General features: G+C 34.6%; 1 protein-coding gene and 2 non-coding genes across 14 annotated transcripts; 2 read left to right on the forward strand and 1 right to left on the reverse strand.

The window, feature by feature from the left end:
* Nucleotides 1-299: 299 nt before the first annotated feature.
* On the forward strand, nt 300-26,910 carry LOC117204630 (NAD kinase-like). 12 transcript variants are annotated; one of them, XM_033442220.1, is made up of 9 exons: nt 300-599; nt 2,374-2,427; nt 17,289-17,372; nt 21,646-21,775; nt 22,241-22,366; nt 22,489-22,660; nt 23,733-24,085; nt 25,008-25,090; nt 25,679-26,910. In XM_033442220.1, the coding sequence occupies exons 1-9, from the start codon at nt 487-489 to the stop codon at nt 25,869-25,871; spliced, it is 1,308 nt and encodes a 435-aa protein (XP_033298111.1). In that variant the 5' UTR covers nt 300-486; the 3' UTR covers nt 25,872-26,910. The 12 variants fall into 12 exon arrangements, 11 of the variants coding, with proteins under 11 accessions (XP_033298111.1, XP_033298129.1, XP_033298140.1 ...); XM_033442189.1 differs by lacking the exons at nt 300-599; nt 2,374-2,427 and adding exons at nt 10,243-10,502; nt 11,433-12,046; XM_033442199.1 differs by lacking the exons at nt 300-599; nt 2,374-2,427 and adding exons at nt 10,252-10,268; nt 11,433-12,046.
* Trnag-ccc lies at nt 6,096-6,166 on the reverse strand. The gene has a single exon. It is a non-coding gene; the product is annotated as a tRNA-Gly (tRNA).
* On the forward strand, nt 12,330-12,401 carry Trnae-cuc. Its single transcript has one exon. It is a non-coding gene; the product is annotated as a tRNA-Glu (tRNA).
* Nucleotides 26,911-27,280: the final 370 nt, after the last annotated feature.

Consider the following 27,280-nt stretch of genomic DNA (forward strand, 5'->3'; position numbering starts at 1 on the left):
CCTAAGTGAGTAGACGCGCGGACAAGAATCGAAGAACCAATAGGAAATAAAGCGGGAAGTACAGAGATGATTCGAAAGTGGAACAAACGGTTGTACTAAGCATGTATCGCAAAAGAGTAGATTGCCGGGACTGCGGCCGAGGATAATAAAATTGTACGGCCGGTATTAACACGAGGATATTATGTATTCGGCGAGTGGCGAGAAAAGTATGTTGGAGGGAAGGGAAAGAGGGTTCCATTAGAGTAGCAGCCAATCCATAGGCGTAACAACCTCGATAAAGTTAACTCCGTGAGTGTTCGCTTTCAGTACGCGACGAGACATCTCTTGGTGTGGTTCTCGCAACTAGATCCTCTGCTGATTCATAGTGCACCCATCAAAACAAGTTGTTCTCCAACGTTGTTTCTCCAATCAAATACACCACACCAACAGTTATTTTTCACGGTGATAGAACATACAGTAGAAGGAAAAGAAAGAAAACTGAACAGGATGAATGAGAGAGATCTACAGTTGGCTAGAGCAATGGTGGATCTTGAGTTGGATGAAAATGCTCCGAAAAAAACGATTGTCATCAAGATGCACGATAAACAGCAAACGTTCAGGTAGTGTTCGTATCAATATCTTGTTAAACTAACCAATTAGTATTCTGTTAAAATAATTGACGCAAGATTAAAGTCGAAAAATGGTTTGATTATAAATTACGATTATGTATTGATTGGTGAACTTTAATTGATTCATGAACGATCTATAATTTAGGATCGATAGGTTGTTCCAATTATGGAATATCATTTAAATTTTATGAATCGTGTGTGAATCTACGTCACCGATTATAATGCGCGTTGCTTGTTACACGTATTAACTCGCGTATCGTAATAGTATTTGATTTTTGTCGCGTGTATAATTAATAGAAGCTGCTGGCCGAAAATAAATTGGCAGTCGCGTCTATCGGGCCCGCAAGGAGCGCGCCTGTGGAAGACGCGTTAAAAATAAGAGATACGCTCATTGATTGTGAGGCACGGCCGTGACATCCATGGACACGAAATTTCCTTAGAATTGGTGTAAAAGTCAAGGCCAAAGAATGCTCAAACCTGCTACGATATCGATTAATTTATATTAAGCAATAGGTCACAATGTGAGGCTGACTTTATTTTTCGAATGTTTTTGTGGTGTAATGCTCAGCATTCTTGCCTTAAAAGCAATTGACTGGAATTCGATTCCTAACCGTCGCCCATGATTTATTTTTTCCTTTCTTCCAGTATTATTATTCAAATGAAATCCACAAGAGAAACTCGTGGTAACCACCCATATTTCTACCTTTTCAATCAACCAAGTTCAAAATTGTCTTTTTATTTGGTTTTAGATTTTTATTTACTTTTTATTTTGTTTCTAAATATGTGATTTTGTGAGTATCTTGAACGTTTAAAAGATGGTGGCCTTTATAAATAGACTGAGGATTTCAATACAAATTTATATTTGTATTATTATTATACAGTCAAAGAAATGAGACTCAATCAGAGTTTTATTTCACTTACTAAATATTGAATAGTTTACTTTGAATATACTTTTGTACACACTCTCAGATATATGCATGAATATCCTCACTCTAATTATGAGGCTAACTATAATATTATACAATATTATCCCGCTTAAATATTGGTTTATTGGTTTTCCATGATAATTTGTAAATTTAAATCTAATTATTCGCATTTCGAATATCTCATATTAACATACATCCTTTTAGTCATTAAGTGGCTTTAAAACCAGAAAACCAATAAAAATAGACTTATTATGTCTTTTATCCGTGATCTTCAAGTATGACAGAAAAATCACAACAAAGATGTTTATCTTTCTATCAAAGATCTTAATTTCTTTTCCTTTTTTTTTTATATAGTCCTAATACTTTCTACGTACTACAAGCTTAGATCGAAACTCTTCACAGAAATGAATTAACCGATCTAGAGCAAGGCCGGAAACGGACCTTGCCATTCTTATTTCTAACAACGCTCTCTATTTTGGAATAGTGCATACAATGGAAAGCTACGTATAAATGCACTCAATCAATAGTTTATCAACAAATGATATACACACTTGTTAATGACCCACAGCCTCATTTCAAATTCTAATGAGATCTCTATATTATTAGCAAACGGAGTGAATTACATAAGTCATTTTTATATCTATTTTAATATTAATGTTTCTAACCATCCTTGTATGCATACATTATCTACTTATCGTTCTCGTACAAATACAAAATTTCTATGATTCAGTTTTGAAACAGCTGATACTGAAAGTTCTTCAAAATGTTAAGGATTTGATACACGTTACTTGACTAATCTATTCTTCACTGATATCTAACCAGTTCTCTTTCTCTTGAAGCAACACGCGGTGCGAGTTAACAGTCGATTACTTGGAGGCAGTGGAACCGCGAAGGTAACGCAGATTTCTACTTTTTAACATTCTTGTCCTTGTAACTAGCGCCATCAGCATGACAAAAGAGTCCTTGTATGATCTTTTGTGCTTTTTGTGTTCCGTAATATCTTAAACGAGATATATCTGTAACGCACCGTTTATGTACAGTGATGTGCAAAAGTTTTTGGCCAGACAGATTTTTCACTTTACATTGCAAAAGCAATATTTTAAATTCTGCCAGAATCAAAATAGGTCCAATATCTGTCAGCAAAAAGATAAAGAAGCGTAATTAATATTATTTTGCTATATATGTATTGGTATTCTTTTTACTCGCCATATCTTTATACGAAATATTAATCAATATTCTTTTATATATTGCTTTTGCAATATAAAATACAAAATCTGTCCCATCTGAAACTCATATCATGACACTGTATACGTTTACAATGTTTGAGTTTTTGCTTGGAATGCACATCCATTCCTCTTGTTCCTGTTTTCGTAAAGAAGCAAACTTTCTCGTAACACACACGAGAACGCTTCCTAACCCGAATTGCTTCCCTTCCTCCTTTAGCATGCTGTACGATGTTACTTCAATATTTCTATAATTTAAGGCATGGAATTTGTTTCGTCTGTTATTGTACATGTGCTTTCTAATTAGTTCTAGATTAGTTCTAGATATGTTATAGTCATAGCCTTCATCGAATTGTCTATGCTTGTTTGTTAGTTAAATACGATCACTTTATTTGCTAAATACCCTGAAGCATAGTGTAGCTTTTCATAACTGGCGTGACCGTTTTAAAAAAGAAACTAGCTTTCGATCGACCGAATGTTGCAAATTAACCTTGAGCCTTAGAAGGAACTTTCTCGCAGTGCAATTGACACGCACTGAGGATACTGGTTTCCAAGCGTTCGAGAACAAGTTAGTCCTGTCGTATCAAGAAAGTTAATCCAATTCACAGTCGTTCTAGCTGCTTTCATTTACAATCATCGACGTCAACCTGGTTCAAAGATCATATTCCTCGTTACGATTCCTCGTTATTACTAAAACGCTTAATCAACTAGGAACAATAGTTTGGTGCATAAAAAGTTTCACTTTCATTTAGAATAAATGAACATTTAATTAACCTTTGAATGCATTGTATTATTATTTGACAATATACATATGTATATTTCTGAATATTATTATAATAGCTATTAGAATATTTTACGCAAATCAATTCTTTGTGTTATTATAGTAACTGTTATAATATAATAGTTGATGGGTCTGTGAACCACCTGTTGAAAAAAGAAAAAGTTGCCAATATTTTTAAGTATCTCATTATACAAACATGAGAATATGCATTTACGTGTTACAATTTACAAAATCGAGGAAGCAAATATTTAAGTGAATAGCCTGTAATATCTCGCAAATGTCGATTAAAAAATGTTGATTAAATAATGCTTCTGCTTCTATGTAAACAGTTATTCGAAGAATGTGAATGATTACCACGTAACTTATCCGAGCATGGTAACCTGCATGCAGGATCGAGATCGCGGTCGATCTGCCTATATTTGTCAATACTCCACTATCATTTTCAAGATCACAATGTCATTGTCGTCATTCGGCGATAATAGTTTTTCTTCGTCAGTTTATGTGTACTTGAGTGACTAAACGATGATCTCCTTTTCTCCATAATTATTGTAAACAAAGTTTTATAACAAAGCAAATCGACTAGTAGCTAATTATCGGTAACTTTTATTAGCGATAGATGATAAACTTATATCTTATTAGCCAAGGTTATCGCTCTGTATCGCTGATTTTTCACATCGTACATCAAGCAAGAAGATACCCAAAAAGCAGGTTGACAATTTTGTTGCAAAAAAAATACAGATTCATCTCACTTATTCTTAGTTTATCTTGTATAATTCAATTAATATCATTAGTGAAATGCTGAAACTTACGTGTCACGAATCAGTAATGCCAATTGATTTTCTTAGATAATTGGAACAAGCCTAGTAATAATCGTATTTATTAGAAAATAATGAGGTCTATAATCTACCATATGACTTGTCAATTTACTAATATTGTTAATTACTCAATTATTGTGCAAGATTTAATCCAACAGAATAATCTTCATCATCGTTTAACACAATATAACCACACGAAAACTCTTAACTGAATTAGGAAAGTCTATCGAATGATCTTTGATAACGTACTAAAATAAGACTGAGCATGAAATCTGATAAGACTAACAATAAGCCTATTGTCAGATTGGAAGCTTTGTTTATTAGCTAGATAAAAATACTCGTGACTAGGTCAGATTCTTTAACCTCTTCACTGTTAGGTCTGTTATTACCTAACATTTACAGAAACTTTCATAATTATGAAATTAAAAATTGCAATATGACTTCATTTTTTGGAACCAAATTCTAGTCAGCCCTTAGATGATTGAATTTCCACCGATTGAATTCGTTTATCTGAACATGAACTATTACTATATTACTCAGATTATACGAACTAATTATCTTAATAAAGACAAAAACAATTTCAGTTAGGTCAGTATTACAAGTGTAAATATGACACAATTAATTTCCTATAAAAACAAAAGTACGTGTTAAAAGATAAGGTATCTCTAAATAAAGAAATTATCATTCAAATGACGAGTTAATTCCTTTATAACGATACTTAAATTGCAATATAAAATTACATCTTCCTTCGAGAATACGTTCGAGCTAATATGGCAAGACTATGACTAATTCATAGTTGCTTTGAACTTATATATCACGTGTTCAATTTGTGGTGGAAAGATAAGGAAGCTGAGAGTAAATTTGGAGGGGACAGCGGCTTGGGAATTCAGAATCCTCAGGTCAATCAAAAATCACGACGCACTAGTAAAGCACGCGAACACGATCTGTTTTTATCAATGTTCGTTGGGTTATCGCTAAGGTTCCGTCTTATCATTGGAAATTTTTGTTTTTCTCCTTTGTCCAGCAAAACGCCGATCGAAAGTGTACGTTGTCGAGTCGTTTCAGTATAGTGGTACCCGTTATATAGTGATGCAACGTAGTGGCAGTGTGCTGAGTAGGGCGGTTTTGCTCAAACGATATTCAAGTATCGATAAAATTATCAGGTATGGTACTGTTATCGGTAATGAAACAAATCCTCCAAGTTAACCGGGCTATTGCGGATAAAATTTCATGTCGAATTACCATGATAACGAAGATCAAAGTATTTTCAGTTAATCCGCAGAAGTTAACCAATGCAAAATGGTAGAATACGTTTACATTAAATGTGGCATTAAAATATAGAAGTACGAATTTAACTGGCAAGTGTAGTGATAAAAGCTATAAAATACTGGTTAAAACTTTTTGAAAATGAAATTGATAACAGTCATCGTTTTTGCTCTAAAAATTCTATTCGAATATTTTCGCTTAAAATCTGACATTAGAACATAGGAGTGATAAAAGTGATAGTAGTAAGTGTAGTAGTGATAAAAGATATGAAGTATTGCTTTAAATTTTATCATTAGAACGTAGAAATATGGTTTTAAATGGCAAGTGTAGTGGTAGAAATTGTCAAGTAATTTTCTTTTAAGAAAAGATTAATATGTCACGGTTTCAATACATTAAATTATTTATATTTAAAAAATATTGGAAGGACATGCGTGTATTTCTTTAGAAATATTTTCCCAAAGAAAAAAAATATATTTTGCACTGCCCGGGAATCGAACCCGGGTCGCAAGAATGGGAATCCTGCATGATACCACTACACCAACAGTGCTACTTGCAAAGCGTAGATTACTTTTGTGAAGATAAGGTCACGAAATTCCAAGTATTTTTATACTGTTATATTTAGAAATACTCAAAATACAAAATAATTATATAAACATTAGCAATAACCTTTCATCGTTTTATACGAAGAATCCTTGCTCAAGTTTGTATATACTGTATTGTATATGTAAGTATGTATAAAATCTGATGTAGTAAAGTACTACATATATGCAGTTGCATAAAATTTTCATTAAATACCGTTGAAATGAAAATGCATATTTTAGCGCTTGAATTTTTACGATCTTCTTATAATATAGATAAATCTTAAAATACGTAAGAATTTTTGAAAAAATACAAAATTAGAAAATACAAAAACAATCAGAAATACAATGATCAGAAGTGAAACACAACTATGCTCTCGCTTATACAGCAGTGCATATTTAATATTGATTCTACTGTATGTCAGAGAATTGTACAGTATAATATTGAATTTATTAATTCTTATTTTTATGATATATTAAAATTTTAATGTATATAAAATTTAAAATAAATAATCTTCCCTCGCATTAAATTTTGATTTTGATTACACAGAAATTTGATTATGCGAACAATATATGTCATTTTTATTTCTACTGTACCTCAAAATTGATCCCAATTTTATTTCATTCGATTTCATTTTTTATAACACATTTTCCTTCAATTGTAAGCGATGTCATTCGTTAAATTTGCATAATTTTCCACTTTCCTGCTCATCGTGGCAATTTAACTGGGGGAAACGCGATGATCGCTTGTACGTTCGTTTCCACTTGCTCGCCACTTTTAGCGTGTTTCTAAAAACACGTAATCTCACTGTTAACCACAATATCATCCGCAAGCCACCAGTTTTGTATTCCTCCGCGAGAAAGTATTTTATTTCACGAAATGCATAAAATAATAAGTCCGAGCATTATCTTCCTGTGAAAAGCGCTTGTCTGTTAGATCTTATTATAGAAATGTTGCAGACAGATTTTTTCTTGAACATGTAGAGTACTAAAGAAGGTTGTATTTAAGGACAAAATAACAAACCATAATTCTCTGATTCAGTATCTCACAATTCTCAATATTTTCAGTTTTTATTTTTCAAGTGATTCTATTAACCACTCAATGATTCACACAGTACAAAAGCTATATTTAAGAACGAAACTTCCAATTCTTTAAAATTTTCTTTCTTCAGTTTTCGAGTAGTTCTATTATCCACTCTATGATTCACACAGAATAAAAGCTAAATTTATAAATAAAATGGAAATGGTAACTTCTAGTATACGTAGATCCCGAGTTTCTCAAACTTGTCTCTAGTTGACTTTCAAATGGCACTATTACCTATTCGACGATTCACATAGAACTCTCTTTCTTGCTGACACCATAAATCTACTTTAATTTACGCGCCTCAATCGCCACAGATACACCAGCATAAACAATTCGATTCTCATTCCTTCAATCCTCTGTCGTTCCTCATTTACACGAATTTTTGTTTCCACCAATATAATCATGGCAATCGTGCTTCATTACAGTGTTAATGAAATATCAAAATATTTTATATGCTATAAAATATTATACGCTTTCTATATAATAAGTGTTTAAATATCTTCATAAGTCACTGTATGTATTAAAAATATCTATCTTTATCTAAAGTATCTTAACAGAAAGCAACATATCGTAAAAAGCGTAAATTATTATTTTTAATCGCATATCGAGAAAAAAGTGGAAATAATGGTACAATCGGTACGGCCCTGATGAGACGCTTGTTTCTCCACGGGACACTTCACTCTGTTTCTCGCCCATCGGTTTTGCAACGCCGGCACTGGCGGCCGCAATAAATTTTGATCACTTTCATACCATAATTGCATTACACGCAACTGGTTTACAGTTATGCCTTACGACTTGCTTGTTATATATATTCTCGCAGAACGTACCACTGTTTATTATGCAATCGATGAAGCATCGAATGGAGCGCCTCGTATTCGCGAGAAATATTTTCTTCGCGATGGAGCTTTACTGACATATACACCGTGGGTTTAAATCCTTGTTACAAGCGAAGTCAAGGAAATTTTACAGCTCAAGATAAGACGAAAACCAAAAATAACAAGATTGCGTTGTAGACTTCATTTTCAAGAAAATCGAAATTGAAGGCTTACCAAGTAGTTATACGTGGATTTGCTTACTTCCAAAGTAGATCGAAATGAATGATCGACAGGAAATTATCCTTTGTGTGGAAATAAGTGCAACATATCGAATAAATTTTTCTTTTATTTTCTCGTGTTTCCTTAAATTTAAGCCCACGGTATACACATATTTTAGTCTATTCGCAACTGTCTGACAGAATAGGCGACAGAAATAAACAGCATTGTAGTTGCGAAGTCGACGACCGGAAGTCGACTACGGTTTTTCTTATCAAGATATAACGCCGGAGGGAAAACGGTAGAGGAAATAACAATGGACATGAGAGGAAAGGAAATTTCATTCTTGGAGACTGTCTTTCTATCTAAAGATATATAAAATTAACCATTGTGGAATTAGGTAATATGATGTGATTCTTTATTAAACAAAAAATGAATAAAATTGATCGTTGAAAAGTGAAAATAGATAAAATTGATCGTTGAAGAATAAAATTAGTCATCATACATACGTGTAAATATCTATTATTAATATGATGAACCAAAGTCGGATATCCTATTAGATTTTAGAAAGAATAATAAAAATAGGTCGAGTTCAATTCGATTTAGGCTGTCGAGCAGCTGTATGGTCTCTTTGAAAATGAACCAGTTAATCGTTCGTTCGCCTTTCATTGTCGCTTTTACCACGATTAGCGACTAGCTTAACTTAGTGCCGAGACTACCATGAAAGGAACCTTTCTTCTTTCAAGCATTTCTCTTTTAACAATGGGAGAACAAAGGGATATGTCGTGAAAAGGGTATCTAAGTGCATATGTTATCTGAAAGTTCCAGAAAACCATATGGAGCGCAGGCGCAAAGCAACAAGTATGTACATATGAACTCGGAATCTTTGAAAACAAATTAACTTGAGTTTCACGAGAAAATCTCACTCTGATAATAACCAATAATTAAACAAAATTAAATACGTCATGTACTATATACTCTTTGACTTATGTTAAATAGCAAATTGGTGAAATATCACATCCAATAAGATCTTTGTTTACTAATGTAAGACGTGCAGTTTAGAGGTGTTTTTGAACTTAAAATTATACAATCCGACTATACTACGCTGCTACTATTGCCAAAATGTTCTAATGTACTCAATACGGTCTGATATTCGCTAGGGTCCGTTACGAAAACGCAAGGGCCTTGTTGCCAGATCAATAAAGGAAAATTCCTCCGTTCTCCCTTTCCCGTTATTTTAAACTTTTGTACATAGTATGTAGAATATTCCAACCTGGTGTATCCTTTCCAGTTATATACCATATCCAGATATATACGGAATCCATATATATATACACTAATATACACTATTATATATACACTATACAGAATATTCATCTTGTATTGACAACAAGCATTATAAAATTTTAAAGTTTTACGAAGAAACGCAAAATATGAATACAATGAAGTAGAATAAATGGAAATTTCGGTGATACTCTTTCGAAAGATCCTGTTGAAAGGTTTTAGACAAGGTTTACTGAATTTGCCACTAATAGTGATCATCCCTAATTAACAACATTCACTGAATCGTTCTGGAAATTTATTGCGGATGGAAACTCAGCGAGGAAATATACAATCATGGAATAAAATAGTGAACTGTTTTAGCTATTACAATCAAATGTTCATCTATCCAATCAATGTTCAATGTACCGTACCACAGGTCCTTTCATTAAAAATTTGGAAGTTGCTGAAACTTTGCAATCGCAGAATAATGTTATAACAAATGTTGATGGCCACGATCGAACGATCCATCGCCACTTCCCCTACATGTTTTTTATCGTGTACTGCGTGTACATTCAGATAGTTGGTGCAGATTGGTGGGGACGTGTGTGAGTTAGAAAGTCGTAAGTGCCTTTCAGAGGCTGTAGCCAGTACAGTCTTGGTTGCTCAGTGAAATCGGAGCAGTCGTCGATCGAGGTACGCTCGTTACTGTATACCGTATACACTTACGCGATCGTTTCATTCACCAGAATGAGAATTCCGGCTTCCAGACCTCGTTTCTATACGACGCGTTCGATTTCTATCAAAATGTCCCCCTAGGAAGCACTGTTATTTGCGAACTAGCTCGATATATCTCAAACGAGCAAAGACGCTCGCGCAAACATTTCTTTAGTCGCGACGATACGTTTAAAAGCTAGAATTCACGGCCTTGTAAGTATGCTTTCTCTTTTAAAAATAGTTGTGTGTAATTTCGCGATTTGAACGATCGACGAGCGACTTTGTGCGATCAAGGAAAATTATCTTGAAAAACTGACCGATTTCTCGTCGCAATCCATGTAAATTTCGATACCAAATTGGAGACAATTTAAAATAGGATATTTTTGTCTATTTAGGCGATCGATCCTTAATTGCGATTGAAACAACCATTGATATAAAATTAAAATTAGTTTGAAAAAATAAGATGAACCATATTAGTGATCTGAAGATTCCTAATTACGACCTACGTGTATACGTAATTACTATAATTTTTGTTTCCAAAATCAATACTATGCATATATTTTATTTCCATATTCACACGCATCCATCAGAATATACATTTGTAGAAAAATTTGAGATTTACATATAACCTTCGGTACGATAATAAATTCTAAAATATGGTATCGTATATATTACATAATACTTGTAACATATTTTTGCTGCTACTATACTGCCAGTTTAGAAAATAGACCGTTACCGAAAAAATAAACTGAAGCGGACGTTTTAATAAATTGTAAATCAAAACGATGAATAATACAAATATTTTCAACGAGCCATTAATTACTTCTAAGTGCAATCTTTCTGAACTACAAGAAGTAGATTCTAATCATGTTAAAATGAAGACAAATAAGTAGAATTGAATCTTTTATAGAAATTGTGCCAAAAAAAGTTGTTGGCTTATTATATTTGCAAAAATAGTCATTCGTTTGAACGTTGAAAATTGTGCAAATTGCACGTCAAGCATAAAAGATGGAGGCGAACTTACAAGCGACAAGTGGGAATTGCGCAACGCTTGCAAAGTTTCATTTACATAAGCGTGCAAGTAATATCAACTAAACTCAATCTAACAAATTTTTTCCTTATTCCAACTCGCTCTTTGTTAAGTCTAAGCTGGCATAATAATCTTCTTCGTTGCGCAAACGAAAAAAGAAAGAAAGCGGTGCCTCATAGGGCGTTCGAAAGTGGCGCGTTAATCAAGTGTCACGTGATAGGTAGTTGATTAATATTGGAGATTCGTCATGGTCGATCGCGTGTGACAAAAATCGTCAAAGGTGTTTACGACTTCGCAAAGGTCACTGTAAAATCTTATACCAAACGCTATAAAACAAGGGAACGTAAAAATAATTTAAAAATTATTGAGACATTAAAACTATTAAAGTGTTGAATATGTGTGTGAAACCACGAAATGTTTGATTTGTGTAAAATGTGTTGCTTCGACGGGGAAACGTTTAGACTGGCAAATTATTGAAAATATGCAATAAAATCCATGATTCAGCACGAAGTTACTAAAACTATTCGAGAAAAAAAGATGTTGCATAGGTAATAAACATGGTGGGAGATAAACAGAGACGTCGAAGTGTGAGCGAAATGCTCGATTGGCGATGTGTCGTCAGGAATAAAGGGGACGATATGGACGATACATGCATGAACGTGCCCTTCCTCGAGGACTACGACAAGGATACGAAAATGCGTCGCAGGAAACGTTCCGGTACTTGGCCGTGAGTAAATTACTTTACGACCCTTTGAAAGATTGGAATGGAAAAGTAATTCCTTCTTGGGCTGCTATAATTTAATGAAAAATGATAAATACGCGAGAATGGTAAATTTGATAAAATATTGATAAATATGAGACTTAGTTTTAAGGTAAAATTTGTATAGTGGTTGTGAACTAGTGATTGATTGATTGCAAATAATTTAATTACAATTAACCGATTAAAGTATATAAAATAGTAAATTAGGGTCTGCTTAAAATTCGAAATTTTTCTGTATAGTAGTATGTAATCCGGTATGGTCTAGTGGCTAGGATACCTGGCTCTCACCCAGGAGGCTCGGGTTCGATTCCCGGTACCGGAAATTTAATTTTATTTTTGGCTATTTAATATTTTAATCTTAGGTTTATGTAAAAGGCAAATTTTAAACTATGAATAATTAAATTAATTAGAATAATTTTTTGTTATATATAATTATGTATATGAAGCGAGCGTGAATTTTGTTGGAAAGGAAATGAAAAGTAAACCGAATGGTATAGCGCGACTATCACGAAACCTGTACATATACAGCTGTTCAATTTCGTAATTAAACTGGGACCTCGCGTAATCCGATTCCAATTCGTGCGAAACTTGAGCGAAGTTTGCTTGCTCAACATTCTTGTTAGTCAGGGACACTTCATCGCGACGCCCGTGCAAACTGACAATTTGTCTGGCGTATAAACTATACATATTGTCGAATAATCGATGAGTATGGTCTGGGAAAAGTGAAAAGGTATTAAATAACAATTACAGATACATTTACGATTACTGTGTAATGTTATAAATTTTCAAGAAAAGAAATTGTAATGTATTTATCATAAATTGAAAATAGAAATCAGATTACATTAACATAAATTGATTAAAAAAAATTGTGAATGACATTCATAATTTATGTTAATGCAAATTTGGCTGTTAATGAAGTAATACGTATAATATAATATAACTGATTTAATACTCCATTCGATTATCTTTTCTGCTTCGTTTTTGTTAACTTCACATTGTCACTTTCATACTCTAAATTGCGTAAAAGTAGTTAAATAAAATCATCAGAACATAAGCGTATATCCGGTACGCAATTGATTGGTCCACAGTGTTAGAGCATGCGTGGCGTACGTCAGGCGTCGCGACGCCAGCGTCGATCCGCCCGTAGCGTCAACGAGCTTCGTCTATTTATTAACTTTTATTTAATAATGAAACGTGCCTGCATCAATTCAAACCCTTTTCTCTGATATCTGAACATATTCTGTGTGCATCATTGAGAACCTCGACGAAACAGGGCGTCTGTTTTGCAAATCGGTCAACATGGACGACGCAGAATTGAGGTAGGACTGGAGGTAGGTGTTGGTTAACCTAAATCTCGCGCGGGGACATGTGCTCGTGCCGATATCAAACACTGTTCGCTTTTTCCAATCTGTCGTTTATGTAACAGAGGCTCGTGATGCAGGCGTGATGTCGTTTAACGATTAATTAACAAAAATAGCCGACGCAGAAATTATAGAACTACAACGGTGCTTAATTTCGTCGTTGATAAGACCACAAAAACAGGGGATTAAAGTTAAAGGCGATCAAAAAGTTGTGATTTAATTGGTATATACTGTTATCGTTTATGTAAATAAGAATTGAACTGTAGTGACCCATGCATATTTTTAAAAGACGTTCTACGAACTCAAACGTTGTTGTTCCACTGTCTAAATCCAAAGGAACGGGACTATTTGTCCTAGGTTATGTCGCATGGCAACGAAGTAGACCGTTCCAAGTAGAAGGATGACGTTGAGGCCGGCGGAGGTAGACATCATTAAGGGGGCACGCATTGCACCTCGTTTCGCACACGTGTACAAAAAGGTCGGAGTACCTGTTGGAATCGGCATAGTGGGAGTGTTTTCTGTTGCTCCTTTCTTTTGTGAGCGAGAACGCGTTCACGTTTTGCCAGGTAGATTCCATTTTTCGCAGCTTGTAGGTCGGTCACCGATGGCCCTATGGACTACCGTAAGCCTTTACACACCAATAGCGGCCCCGTTTACAACCGTCGCGTTCGGAATTTCAGAAATTCACGTTCGATGCAATCGATTACCGAACCGGACGTAGCCGTGAGCCGATCGTTTTCTCCTTTAACAGATCAGAGTCGAAGAGAGAGCCGACAACAGGTTGGGAAAGAAAATCGATCATGGTGTTTTGCAAGCTTTCCATGCACGGCAATCTGGGCCAAGCCACGATTAGGGATACGTGATCGTTGTTGGCGAACAAAAGGGCTCTTTCTCTTTCTTTCTCTTCTTCCTTCGTTTCTCATCCAGCGTGTTCATTTTTCTTCAGGCTTCTCTTTCTCTCTTCGAGTTTCTCAATCAATTGAGAGAAAGTTGTATGTCGAATAGTTGGACCGAGTGAAACCGAGAGGAAAAAGTTACCTAATGATGTCCGAAAGATCCTTGTAATAATTTGTAAAGATTGCTTCTCATTTTACTATTTTTTTCTTCGATTTCTAAATAATTCGGGTTCTAATGGTTCGAGTATCTGTCGTCATTTGAGATCAATGACACAGCTCTACGATCTATACGTTTATACAGAAGCGTACTATAGAAGATTCGTTGCAAGATAAGATAATATAATACGATATAATTGGATATTATTACGTAACGTTAGTGTTAGTGTCGACAAGAACCATGAAGTTTACGGTATACCGACGGTTCCGTGGAAAGAATCCCATAATTGTTGGCTACCTCCGATCTGATCGTCATTCTGCGTGCAGCCACCTTGGGATTCGGTCCTTTCTAAAAAGTTACTGCCTTCGAGAGAAATGTTCGCTGATACATAATGCTACGCTTGTGACTAATATCATTTCCCTTGGTTCTGGACGGTGACAGTGATGTGAAAATTTGATCGTGTTTGTGGAACAGTGAATTTCTTCGAGATCTCTCGATAATAAGAGAGAGACGCCGATTCTATACCACATAGAATCATTGGCGTACATCGATTGACAAGATTGAAATAAATAATGCACGAAAGATGGTTATTGATGGTTCGCTTTTTTGAATAGGATTTTCCAACATGAGTTCGGAGTTAACAAATTAAAATCTTTTATCGTCGCCGATAAATAATTCGTACATTGCTGATTTAATTATTAAAATTCATCGAAAAAGAGAAAGGTCGTGAAACTTGTTGCGAATTCTCAACTAATTGGCGATCGTCAGGTGCAACTGATCGGTTGATATCGTGAATCTTGAACGAGATTAACGTTCAAGGTGGAAGTAGAGATACGGAGTAGTAGTATGTTTAGTTTATTTATTTTCACTCTTTAGTATATACGAAGAAAATCACTGGCAAGTTAAGATGCTGAATAATGTTTTGTTTAGCTAATTTAGTTGCACTGTTGACTAACACAAAGAGCATGACGCTCTGATGAGAAGACTGTTCTAAGACTTCCTTAAGGAGCTTCGTCTGGTCCTTACAGACTAACTCTCTGCCCCCTGGTTTTCCTTCGTACCATCGTTTCTATGGGAAGGAAATCTATTCTTTCAAATCTTGTAATTGTGTATTCTCGTAGGCACATATCCTCTGGTTTTGTTGTTTGTTTACTTTAGACAAGACTCATCATGACATAGAGTTAGTTTGGGTTAGGTTGGGGTTATGCTTATTACTCTCTTTAATGACGTCATCATCGTAAAATTTATAACCATAAATCACATCAAAAGTAGGAAATTCGGACTTTCCCAAAAAGGAAAAATGTATCGTCCGAGTCAGAAACGAACGGCGACTTCAAATCCCGAACAAAATCCTTTAGAACCGTTCGACTAATTTATTCAACGTACACATAATTTTGCCAGTGCTATACTGTAAATATTAAGCAAATTAGTGAAAAAGGATATGACGAGAGAGGCTCGATGCAAAGAAAGAACGCGCCCTTGAGAGTAAATCTTACTACTTCTTGGTAACTCGCTTAGGGGACATCGCATTAATTTCACATTAGTCGACCTTCGGATTTTAATGACTGCATAGTTCCGCAAAACAAAGACGATTTTGCAACGTTTCAAGAATCTTCGTGTTTCCAGGCGAATGATATCCTACCGTTGCGACTAAGCTTTTACTAAAGTTTTCGCGTCGACTCTATCATGAAGAAAAATTGCTGCTATTAGCGGTTACTCGAGCCGTATCGAATGATATATCTATTTCATCAATTGATATAACTGTTGTACGCCAACTACATATTTAGGGGAACAACAGAGTGGAACACTTCTAATCCAACTGAATATTTAAACATTATATTCTGCTCTGAATAACGTTATATGTGTATATGTATATCGATGCTAAGAATAAGGAATAAGCTAGAAGATAAGTTAAATGGACTTTTTTATGTAAGATCTGAGAAAGGAATTAAATTTAACGTAGAACTGATTAATTCGATAAAAGTCTTACAAAATGGCAGACCAAGTCTCACCTTTACTGGATATTCAGTGCAATGACCATTTTCATTTTAATTGCGATATGCTTGATCGTCTCAGGAACGGATCGATCACCTCGTCGGCAGACAATATTCCACGGAGCAGAGTGCTCAGGTAGACACTGTTTTTTCTTCGAAGATTTATAATCATGTGTCACAGTTATGAGCGTTATGAATTAGCAATTCTACTAAGTTTCTGCGTAAAGCAATTACCGTCCAATTTCTTTATTATGTATATACATTACGTCGAATTGAAAAAAGAAACAAAATATTCATGTACTCGAATATTGCATTTTAATATTTTCACATATATATGTATATTGTATATGTCTATTTGCCAGCTTCTAATACATTGGCCGCTCAGTTTTCAAAGGACTCATCAGTTTTTAGTTTTTAATGATATTATATAACTAACAATTTAATCTCATTCTATATGTCATCGATTAGTTATCATTTTTTTTATCGCTACTTCTAGCTATTTCAATTATCATTTATCAAGTCATTCATGCAAATGTATCTTTTTCATATGATGTTTACTATTAATTCTCTATCTTGACGTCAGTGCCCGTTTGTTACTCCGTCAAAGATTTCATTAATAACAAAATTATAATATAATTAAAATACAGGTTTCTTTTCTCGTTTTACAGCGATAATAACAGAACTTTGTTATTTCTTACGGAAAGTGGAAAACAGATAGATTAGATAAGAATGATAAAATGTTCGTAACTGTCATAACGATGACCTTAATTGTTTATTCACTTGTTTTTTTTTTATTTGCAGGAGAACTAGAAGTCTAAATGCACCTAGTCCCATACAACAATTTGGGCCATGCGGGCGCATCATGAAAAATTCAGCAATGATCATGTGAGTACATATATAAATTTCGAAAATATGTATTAGATCATTCCATAAATAATATAATATACATATGTAACTTTAAAATGTAAAAATTTTGTCAATTTTATCGAGGAATAATATTATTTATTTTCTGACGCTATGCTCCACCTTTCTAGGCTTTCTTACACAACTGAACTGATACTGTTATCGGTTCAATATTAACGCAATTTGACGCAAGTTACAAATTATCGGTGTTGATAGATTGTTTTGCATAACAATAAAGCGCGTAAATTCTACGCGCCAATTTTACAGATCACAATTTGTTTAATTGTCTAAAATAGTAAAATTGTTCGGTAGAAATCCACAATCTGCAACTTGTCATTTATCGATCCATTAACATGTTGAATGTCATGCCAGCTTTGCAAGGTTTGGCCGAGTTACCACGATGAATTTTTTATTATGCGATATATATAATGCTGAAATATTACCCCCCCCCCCATAGCGCTATAGTGCAATTTTGCTCGATTCACTTATTTTTTGAGATTATCAATTACCTCATATTGTTTCTTCGCGTTGCTAAATAACTGTTCCATGTTGTTATGTCCAGAGACTTATCATAAACCCGGACCCGAAAATCCTAAAGAACCGTTACAAGATTTAGCATTTTCTACTTTATTATCAAGGCTCTTAATTGTCACCAAACAGCTTTCAAGTCGAAACGTTCCTTAGGGTTATTGTTCATTAAGGTGAAACACGGAAAAAGCGGGTGTTTCCATGTTCTACAGCCATTGGTGGGGGGCGCACATAATAGATCTATATTTCATGTATAAATAAAATTATTTTCATACATTTTATACTGCATTAATTTCGTCACACCATTGTAGTAACGATGGTAATGATAAAAAATGTATATCTATTGACGTTTGTTCTTCTCTCTTCATGACTCATCTTGGTGCTCCGGCCACCGGTGACCCCCATAGCATTCAACGTGCTAACATTATTAGTTAATAAATTATTGTGCAGGAACGCCCCGATAATTTTTAAATTCTTTTATTGAAAAATTCCAAAAATTGTGGTGTCACATATTGCATTATTACTTTAGAAAGTTGTTTGCCGACCAAATGCAGAATTTTTAAATATATCCTTTTATTCTATCCAATGTTGAACATTGAAACGGTAAAATAAACTTGCTTCTCGACTCTTATTATTATACCGATTATTTCTTTACTAATAGCTATTCATAATTCCATGTATAATTCTTCCAATTCCCATAAATTTTAAACCTTATCTGATTTTTTATTAATGTTATTCGTACTGTGCATGTGAACTGTATGTGTATAATGTCGAACGACTTTACTGTGAAATGACTCGATAATTCCAAAGTTTAAAAAATCATACGAAATTGGAAAGTATCTTCCTCTGGTCTTTTTTTTCGTCTCGGTTAATTAGAAGGTGAGTTTACGAAGCAAAAGAGAGCGTACCAAATAAAAACTACGCTGCACGCGACTATTTTGACCTAATTATCCGTGACAATGACTTTTTAAGCGAACCTAAGCGTTGTTTTGCCAGTGTGAAGTAGAAAGCGGTTTTATAAACTCAAGAGGTACGTTGTTAGCGAACACATTGAGAACCAAGCAGAATATCTCGATCTTCTTAAGTAATATTATGCTAACAATGTTGCTGTCATTGTGACAATCACATTATGCAACGAAAGAATCGAGAAACAACTATGCACTGCGTTTGATTCTGGATGTGTTTTGTACACATCATCGTCAGGAACTTTACATAACAGTATCTAGTTTCATAAATTTTGTGAATTAAAAACAGTGCGCACTAACATGATTATAATAATTTAGTGATTACTGAACATATACAGTTTATGTGCGTAAATGGAAAAGAAGTCGATTAACGATTCTTTTTAGCATATCATTATTTTTGAATGTAAATCAATACGATTCGTGTGCTTAGATAAGCTTTCATTTCAAGCATTTTTAATATGAAAATTAAGACGATTCATCCATTTACATATACATGCAATTAATATTCAGTTCTGTCTATCAAAACTGTTTAATTAATAATCTTTCGTATCGATAAATCCAATGTATAAAATTTTGTAATGATCAATTAAAGTTTTTTTTTTTGTAAATCTGTTACGTCAAAATTCCAGCCAATTTACTTTTTATATCTGAATAAATACAACCAAAGACTATAAATCGTAGTTGAACTTTGCTATCATTATTGAACGATTAAAATATTAACGTGCATTAAATATTTTTGAAATTAATGAAATTTCTTAGAATAATAATGAAGTCAATGAAGGTACGGAAACAAATAAAGCCGTGCACGTGTATCAGTTATTCGCGTCATTTCAAGTATTCTGCATATAAGAACGCCCCACGATGCTCTCACGTGCATACGAAAGGTCTCGTGCGCTTGCGCATCGTCCAACTGTTTACCGTTAAAATACGTAGCGCTGTGTTCGGTCCACGTTCAGTACGAGTACAACTCTCAGTCTAGTGTCACCATGGTTGGTTCTATCAGGTAGGTCTGACAAACTCCATAATTTGACAGTAAATTGCCAAATCAAGAATTACCTCCGTTTTCGCTTTAGTCACGCACATCAGTGTATACTTATCATCGGCTTTCTATCGCGACTACTTATCAGTGAGAATTTTTGGTTCTTACGTGATTTGGCAATTAAAAGTTACACAACGAATTCGACACAGAAAAATAAAAACATTACAAATTGACCTTAAAAATTACACAACAAACTCAGCACAGAAAAGTGGAAACGTTAGAAGTGAATCTTTGATTTATGACAATTGGAAATTATACGTTAAATTATATATTTCTGTTGAGTAATGCGCAAGTATATTCCCTACGAAATAGTTTCTCTACACTATTTTCATTTGTATATCTTATCATTTTTTCCAAATGTTTTTAATAAAATTGTTGACGTAAATCATCAAGAATCGGTAGCAGTAATGAATGATATAAAACCAAGACAATGACCGCGTTCGATCATAAAATATGTACATAATCACACGTTTGATCCCCGTGACCCTAATTTACTGATAAGATTTGCAATCGATTACCTTTATGTTAACACTTAGCCAACCGCGCGCGCTGCAGCGAGCTATACGTTTCCGCCGCGCTCGGACAAGCCAACCTATACGATGTCAACCGCATATTTTTCCAAGTATCTAGGACTAATATTCATTACTTGAAAAACAAAGAAGTCTAAAAATTATTTAAGTGGTTAATTATATCTGGCGGTAATGATTTTATTCAACGATTTCACATATTGTTTATCCAAAAGATCAAATTAGAAGTTTACATTAAAAGTATAAAATAATATAGGTAAAATTAAAAACATTAAAGATTGATAACACGACTTGAGCGTGAAATTACAAATTCATAATGCATTTTAATATTTTTTTACAGTGTCGTATCGTTCGATTATAACTTTGTTTAGTCATAACTGATAGTGTAACTTTTTAATTAATTTTAACACCACTAAATTCCTGTATTTTATTATATACTATACTTTATAAAAGTAGAAAAAGTGGCGAATTAATTGGGAACGATTCCAGATAAACAATAACTGATAATAACAACAGCAACAACAAAAATGAGAACGCGTTGCTAAAGTCAAAAAGGGAGATCTCCCTGTTCGCTTACGCAGCGGTGTTCTTCACAGAAGGGAGGTCTCCCTATTCGGTTGGCTAAGTGTTAAAAAGAGTTCGAGTCGCGCGCGGTAGCTCGTAAAGTATGTTAAAGAGTTCAACCCACCGTATCTTTATAGATTGACAACATTCATTAGGTATAAAAGTCCAATTCATCCTGAAACGTAAAAAAATTCCTATCAATCAGAGCATAAAACTTCAACGTGAGAACTTGTCGATATTATCACTAATTACACCATGTCATGTTTAAGATTAAAGTTTTGTAATAATAAAACCTCCAGAAGAATCTCTTGATATTTTATCGTTAAGAAGTGTTTGAGCGATCAATATTATTGTGAATATCATTGCCAATATTTTGTGTCCACGATATTATTGTCAATATCATCGCCAATATTTAAGGTACTTAAATTATCCTACGTAATAGACATTACATCTCAACATTATCCTACGTAAGAGACCTTCTGGACTCTACAGAATCTTTAGATAATTCGTATACGTATATTGTCAATACAATGTTGAAACCCTTAAATATCGACAATAATATTGATCGTCTGAACGATCCTCTAGAATTTCGTAGAATTCGATTAACAAATTTGCCGTTTATTTTATTGCAGGACCATTCAGGATCCAGCCTCTCAGAGGTTGACGTGGTATAAACCCCCACTTACTGTTCTAGTCATCAAGAAGGTCCGTGATAACTCGGTATTGCCACCGTTTGTACAATTAGTCACATGGCTAATAGAAGTAAGTATTATTCTCTCCTGTCCGACCATTTTGTATGTATATTGTATAATTGATGCGAAAAAACTCCATCGATTCTTTGACTGTTCGATAATTTTAATTGTGCAAATCACTGCGCATAATTTGAGGTTCGATAGCCAGATCTACTGGACAAAGAGGAAAACTATATTCGAACGTCCGTATATATTATTTAGACGATATCATACTTTCACTTGTGCAATCATAGTCAGACTAGTTTCTTTGCGAAGACTCTGTGCTCGTGCTCTAGTCTATCGATTTGAATCACGTGATTGCACTTTTTTCATACACTTATCTACACTTAGTCACATAGCTTTGTAATATATTTCTTGCAGAAGCGAGGTTACGCATTTTGTTAATCTAATGACCAACTTATCTAAAGACCAACGAGCATTTTTAAATTTTCTATGTTTAAAATTCATGAAATTTAATGTTTGAATGTTTTTGTAGGAAAAACGAATGGTAGTGTTCGTCGAGGCGTCTGTTCTGGAAGATCCAGCCTTAGCTAGGGACCTTAGATTTCAGGCGGTTCGAGATAGGCTACAAACTTTCAGAGATGGCACGGATGACCTTCAGGTAATCATTTTTAGCCGCCATAAAACGTTTATTTGTGCTCTTATTGATTCTCAATAATTAAAATATGTTTCTATTGTATTATTTTATATTATATGTGTCATTATTATATGTTTTTATTCAAGGATCGTATCGACTTCATCGTGTGCCTGGGAGGCGATGGAACTCTTTTATACGCCAGTTTATTATTTCAACAATCCGTACCACCAGTCATGGCATTTCACCTTGGGTCATTAGGATTTCTCACCCCTTTTGAGTTCGATAATTTCCAGGAGCAAGTAACAAATGTACTAGAAGGTAAGCACGTAGAACTTCTCAACGATGATCTCAGCGATAGCGATGATCTACGTCCTTCAATATTTCCCTCATTTCTTCCTTGTTGATAGCACAAGGCTTCATAATGTTTAACAAGAACGCGAACCCTTGATATATTTTGTGCAATTATTATATATTGCTAACAATTCCTCCACGTGATCATTCGTTATTCACATTAAAAAGCATGACAAAAAACGAAGGATTTAGAAAAATACGAGACTTACCACAGGCTGTATTTTCTAGCCGTCGCTCGCGGCCCTATGGTGTCGCAGGCAGATCGTTTTATCTGCCCAACGGATGATATACAATGTATCGACGAGCGCATAGTTGTAGCCAAGCAGCGAGCTCTAGAAACGTCGATTTTTGTCCGTTACGTTTTCCAGCATATTGGGGGTCGTCTTCCAAAGAAGACAAAGAAATGATCGCAGGGCAATCAGTCCCTTCTGACGAGCCAAACGTTATAAATCGAGAGGTCTGACGAGCAAAATCAAAGACGCATAGTCTAACGAATTCATTGAGAGATATTGTAAAGTCGAGTCAATTTTCTGTAACATATTACTTCATTCATTGTTAAACAATTTGTGGCGTGTTCATCTATTAATACAGTGTTAAAGTCAGTGAACCACCTCTGTTATCTTAATCGAAACAGGGGAACGACTATTTCGCGGCGTCGATTAACAGAATCGTAGCGAGAATTTACGCCTCTCGCTGACGCATTTTCCTAGCGACCGCGTCTCTCCGCGAACGGTCGTAACGTAAAATAAACGTGTTGATCATTTTACTATATAGCAATTATAGCGCTATTAACATCATATTTATAACCGCAACCATTGACATCATAATTGATTCAACTCTCCGCTCAAGTTAGCCTGGCATTTAATATTCTTTATTTCTTCAATATATTCTTCTAAACATTTGCATAGACAAGAAACAAGTCATATGAAACAACTAAGTTGCTTATTGAAAACCTATTAGCACCCGAGAGTTGTGCTTGAAAGTTGACAATGTGATAAAAAGCGGGTTATAAATCTGACGATTGTTTGCCTTGCTTTAGGCCACGCGGCCTTGACCTTGAGGAGCAGGCTGCGATGTATCATCATGAGGAAAGGAGAAGAAGATAAGGAGGCGAAGCCACCAACGAATTTGCTGGTGCTGAACGAGGTCGTGGTGGATCGAGGCCCGTCCCCATACCTCTCGAACATCGACCTCTTCATCGACGGAAAACACGTCACCAGTGTGCAGGGTGACGGCCTGATCGTGAGCACGCCGACTGGGTCGACTGCGTACGCTGTTGCGGCTGGAGCCAGCATGATTCATCCTTCAGTACCTGCGATTATGATCACTCCGATCTGCCCTCACTCTTTGTCCTTCAGACCAATCGTTGTGCCCGCCGGCGTCGAGTTGAAGGTATTTCCGAATTTTTTTCACTATCCTACCAATATGCCGGATACCTTTTATAGTCAGCACAAGTTTCGGTACAAAAGGTCTTGAATTGCGAAAAAGAATCGAAAACGTAAACTCGGAAAAATTTCGTAACCGTAATTGTAGAATTCCACGAAATTTTATTTGCAATAATCTATTTTTGTTGGAAGATTCTATTCTAGGAGATTCTATCATATTAATTGAGAGATTCTATAGAAATCTTTTGATCAGAGATTTTAGATGTTCGCAGTCCAATATCATAGAATTTTTAGAATCGAGAAACTTCAAAGTGATAGTCAATACTGTAGTCGTAGAGTTACGTAAATTCAGATTTGCAATTGTACAATACAAGTCGATGTTTATTATAATGTAGAGGAGGAGCCTTAATTAGAGATTTGAAGCTATCACGGTGCATCAAATCAGACATTCTGGATGTGAGCCAATTCTTGAGGGAAATCCGTTTCAATGTTTTATCATCATTGCAGCTAGAAAACCACGATTCTAGAAATTAATGTAGCGTTAACATAATAGTCTTTCCGTGTGAGTCACTAAAGGTTCCTTATCATAGTGGTGTCAGTATTTTATGATGTTGCCATAGAAGGAAACTTGGTGGATATCGCCCACATTCTCAGACCATGCGCTGCTTTGTTATCCTCTGAACAAATTTTCAAACCGTTGTTCCAACATATATTCTAGAGAATGTATGCTACATACCATCAATTAGACTTACTAAGTTGTAACATAGATTCATCCTGTTTTTATATTTATTGCGATCTGTGACATGTGTGTAAGAAAAGAATGAATTAATGTCACAACCCAATACATTCTGTTGATAAAGAAAAGACAATTGTTAGAAGATATCATGCTCCGTTGTTGAAGATTAACTGAAAGTTCTTTTCTATCATAGATCTCAGTTTCACCAGATAGCAGGAACACCTCATGGGTATCGTTCGATGGCAGAAATAGGCAGGAACTTTTTCATGGCGACAGGTAAAGATCAATCAATTTCTGAATCTAACTCTCTGCATTTTTGGCTGTTATTACAGATAATGGCTAACAGCAGGGACTGTAGCACAGCTTACGTCTCCTTTGATGGTCGCAATCAACAAGAGCTACGTTACGGGGACAGGTCCGTCCTACTATTAAATACTATAAGACTTTCTGTCTTTTCTTATCTTCATCAGTTCTAAAAATTCCAGCTCTTCTAAAATATTGCAACTTATTACGACATTCCTTCATACATTTTTGAATTTTGTTCTTCCTTCTGAAGTACGTTTCATTTTTCAATGTTTCCATGGTTTTGGGTTCATGAAGAGAGATTTTGATTTCATGGTTTTGGTTTCAACTCACTTGGAGAGTTTCCTTACAGCTACAACTGATTGTTTCTCAGATTTCCAGAATGTAAGTCAACTTACATAGCTGAGAAAATATGATATTTTCCTAGAAACGAGACGTTAGCTGTACTGCAAGCTGAAAGTACTATCGATGCTTCATCTGCTACTACTTATCGCTGTTATCATGTTTTCATATCATATATCTTTTTTTTACATATTTTTAATGTTTTTCTATTATTTTCAGTCTTAGAGTAACCACATCCATCTACCCAGTGCCCAGCATTTGCGCTGCGGACCAAATTACCGACTGGTTCGATTCATTGGCAGAGTGTTTGCATTGGAACGTACGCAAGAAGCAGAAACACTTGGACGAACTAAGTGATTTGACTCATTCATCCAGTAATGACACTTTGGACTCTCTAGATCGCGACAGCTAGGCCAGGCAAGAAAGTCACAATGCACTGCCTTTAAACCAGATCCTAAAAGATCATTATGATTTATCAGTAAGGACTGGTCTCAAAGAACTTCAATGACTCGCTGCATGATACATGAAAAGAACAAGCCTAACCTGTGTTCATTTTATCATAAGAATAGAGGAGAATGAACTCGTCTAGTAGTCGCTGAAGAAACTGAGAAGAAATAGTACGTACCCTCTAAGCGTCATTAGTGGTGCATAAATTCATGGTACACCGCAACTCAAAGCTACCAAAAGAACCTAATAGTATTTGGATGCGTCGTAAAAAACATTGGATTAGCTATGTTGCAGAATTGCAAATTCTTCAAGTCGGATTCGTTTTTACGAGATAAAGGATCATCAAGAATTTACGTATAATCTGTAATTAATGCATCAAAAAGCCGAACAAGAGTGTTTTCCTATATTTCCAACGCATAATTCTACGCTCTACGACGACGTTCTAATCCGCGAAATCATTTCGGAATGGATCTTTATTTCCTTTCTTTTCTTCTTCCTTTTGTTTTTCTTCTTATTGAATTAATAGATTTTTATTAACATAGACAAAATTGAAAATAAAGGTAAAAAACGCAAGGACTATTGTCGTTAGTGATACTAGTAGTAAAAAATTATTTAAGAAGTGATTACATCAAAGCTGTTGAATTGATTTGTGAAAAAAGCATAGTTAATATAATTATTAATATTCCTTATAAGTAAACAATATTAAAGAAAAAGGTTATGAAAGACACCTCACATCATACATATATAATTATTTATTTTTTATTAGTTTTGATGCATTTTAATAAGTCTGTGTTTCCTATATGGATTCATATTCTGTTAATGTTATCAAACTGGTTCTGTTAACTGCAGCAAAGAACACATAAGCGAGAATCAACTAAAGATATTGTTGTTGATAAGTTTTGTGTTCTTACAACGAATATGATCCGGTTAAGGATCATTTTTTTGTAAATGTTGAATGTACTTTTCCTATAAATGAAAATTTTTAATAAAGACATTTTTGTACTACATATAAGGTCTACATCAATAACATCGAGCACAATAATCTAAAATACTTTCAGACATTGCAAAAGATATAAACCATGATAAGAGAAACAATTTATTTCGTTCAATAAGGAGTAATACACCAAAATATAAAACTAGATTAAAAGACAAATTTATGCTGAGATATAAATGAAAGTAAAAACAATTTGAGATATAATAGATATAATATAAGGATAATACATATGCTTGACAGTGAATTAATAAAATAGTATTTTCAGTAAACAACTTATACAGATTAACATAAAGTTAATACTTTCTTTAAATAAAGAAATAAGCTAATACACAAAGTTTAGTTTAGACACTGGAACATTATATAATTTCAAAAAGCTCTAT

Source organism: Bombus bifarius, unplaced genomic scaffold (genome assembly GCF_011952205.1).
Source record: "Bombus bifarius isolate JDL3187 unplaced genomic scaffold, Bbif_JDL3187 scf7180000007966, whole genome shotgun sequence".
In the NCBI taxonomy this organism is placed as follows: Eukaryota; Metazoa; Arthropoda; class Insecta; order Hymenoptera; family Apidae; genus Bombus; species Bombus bifarius.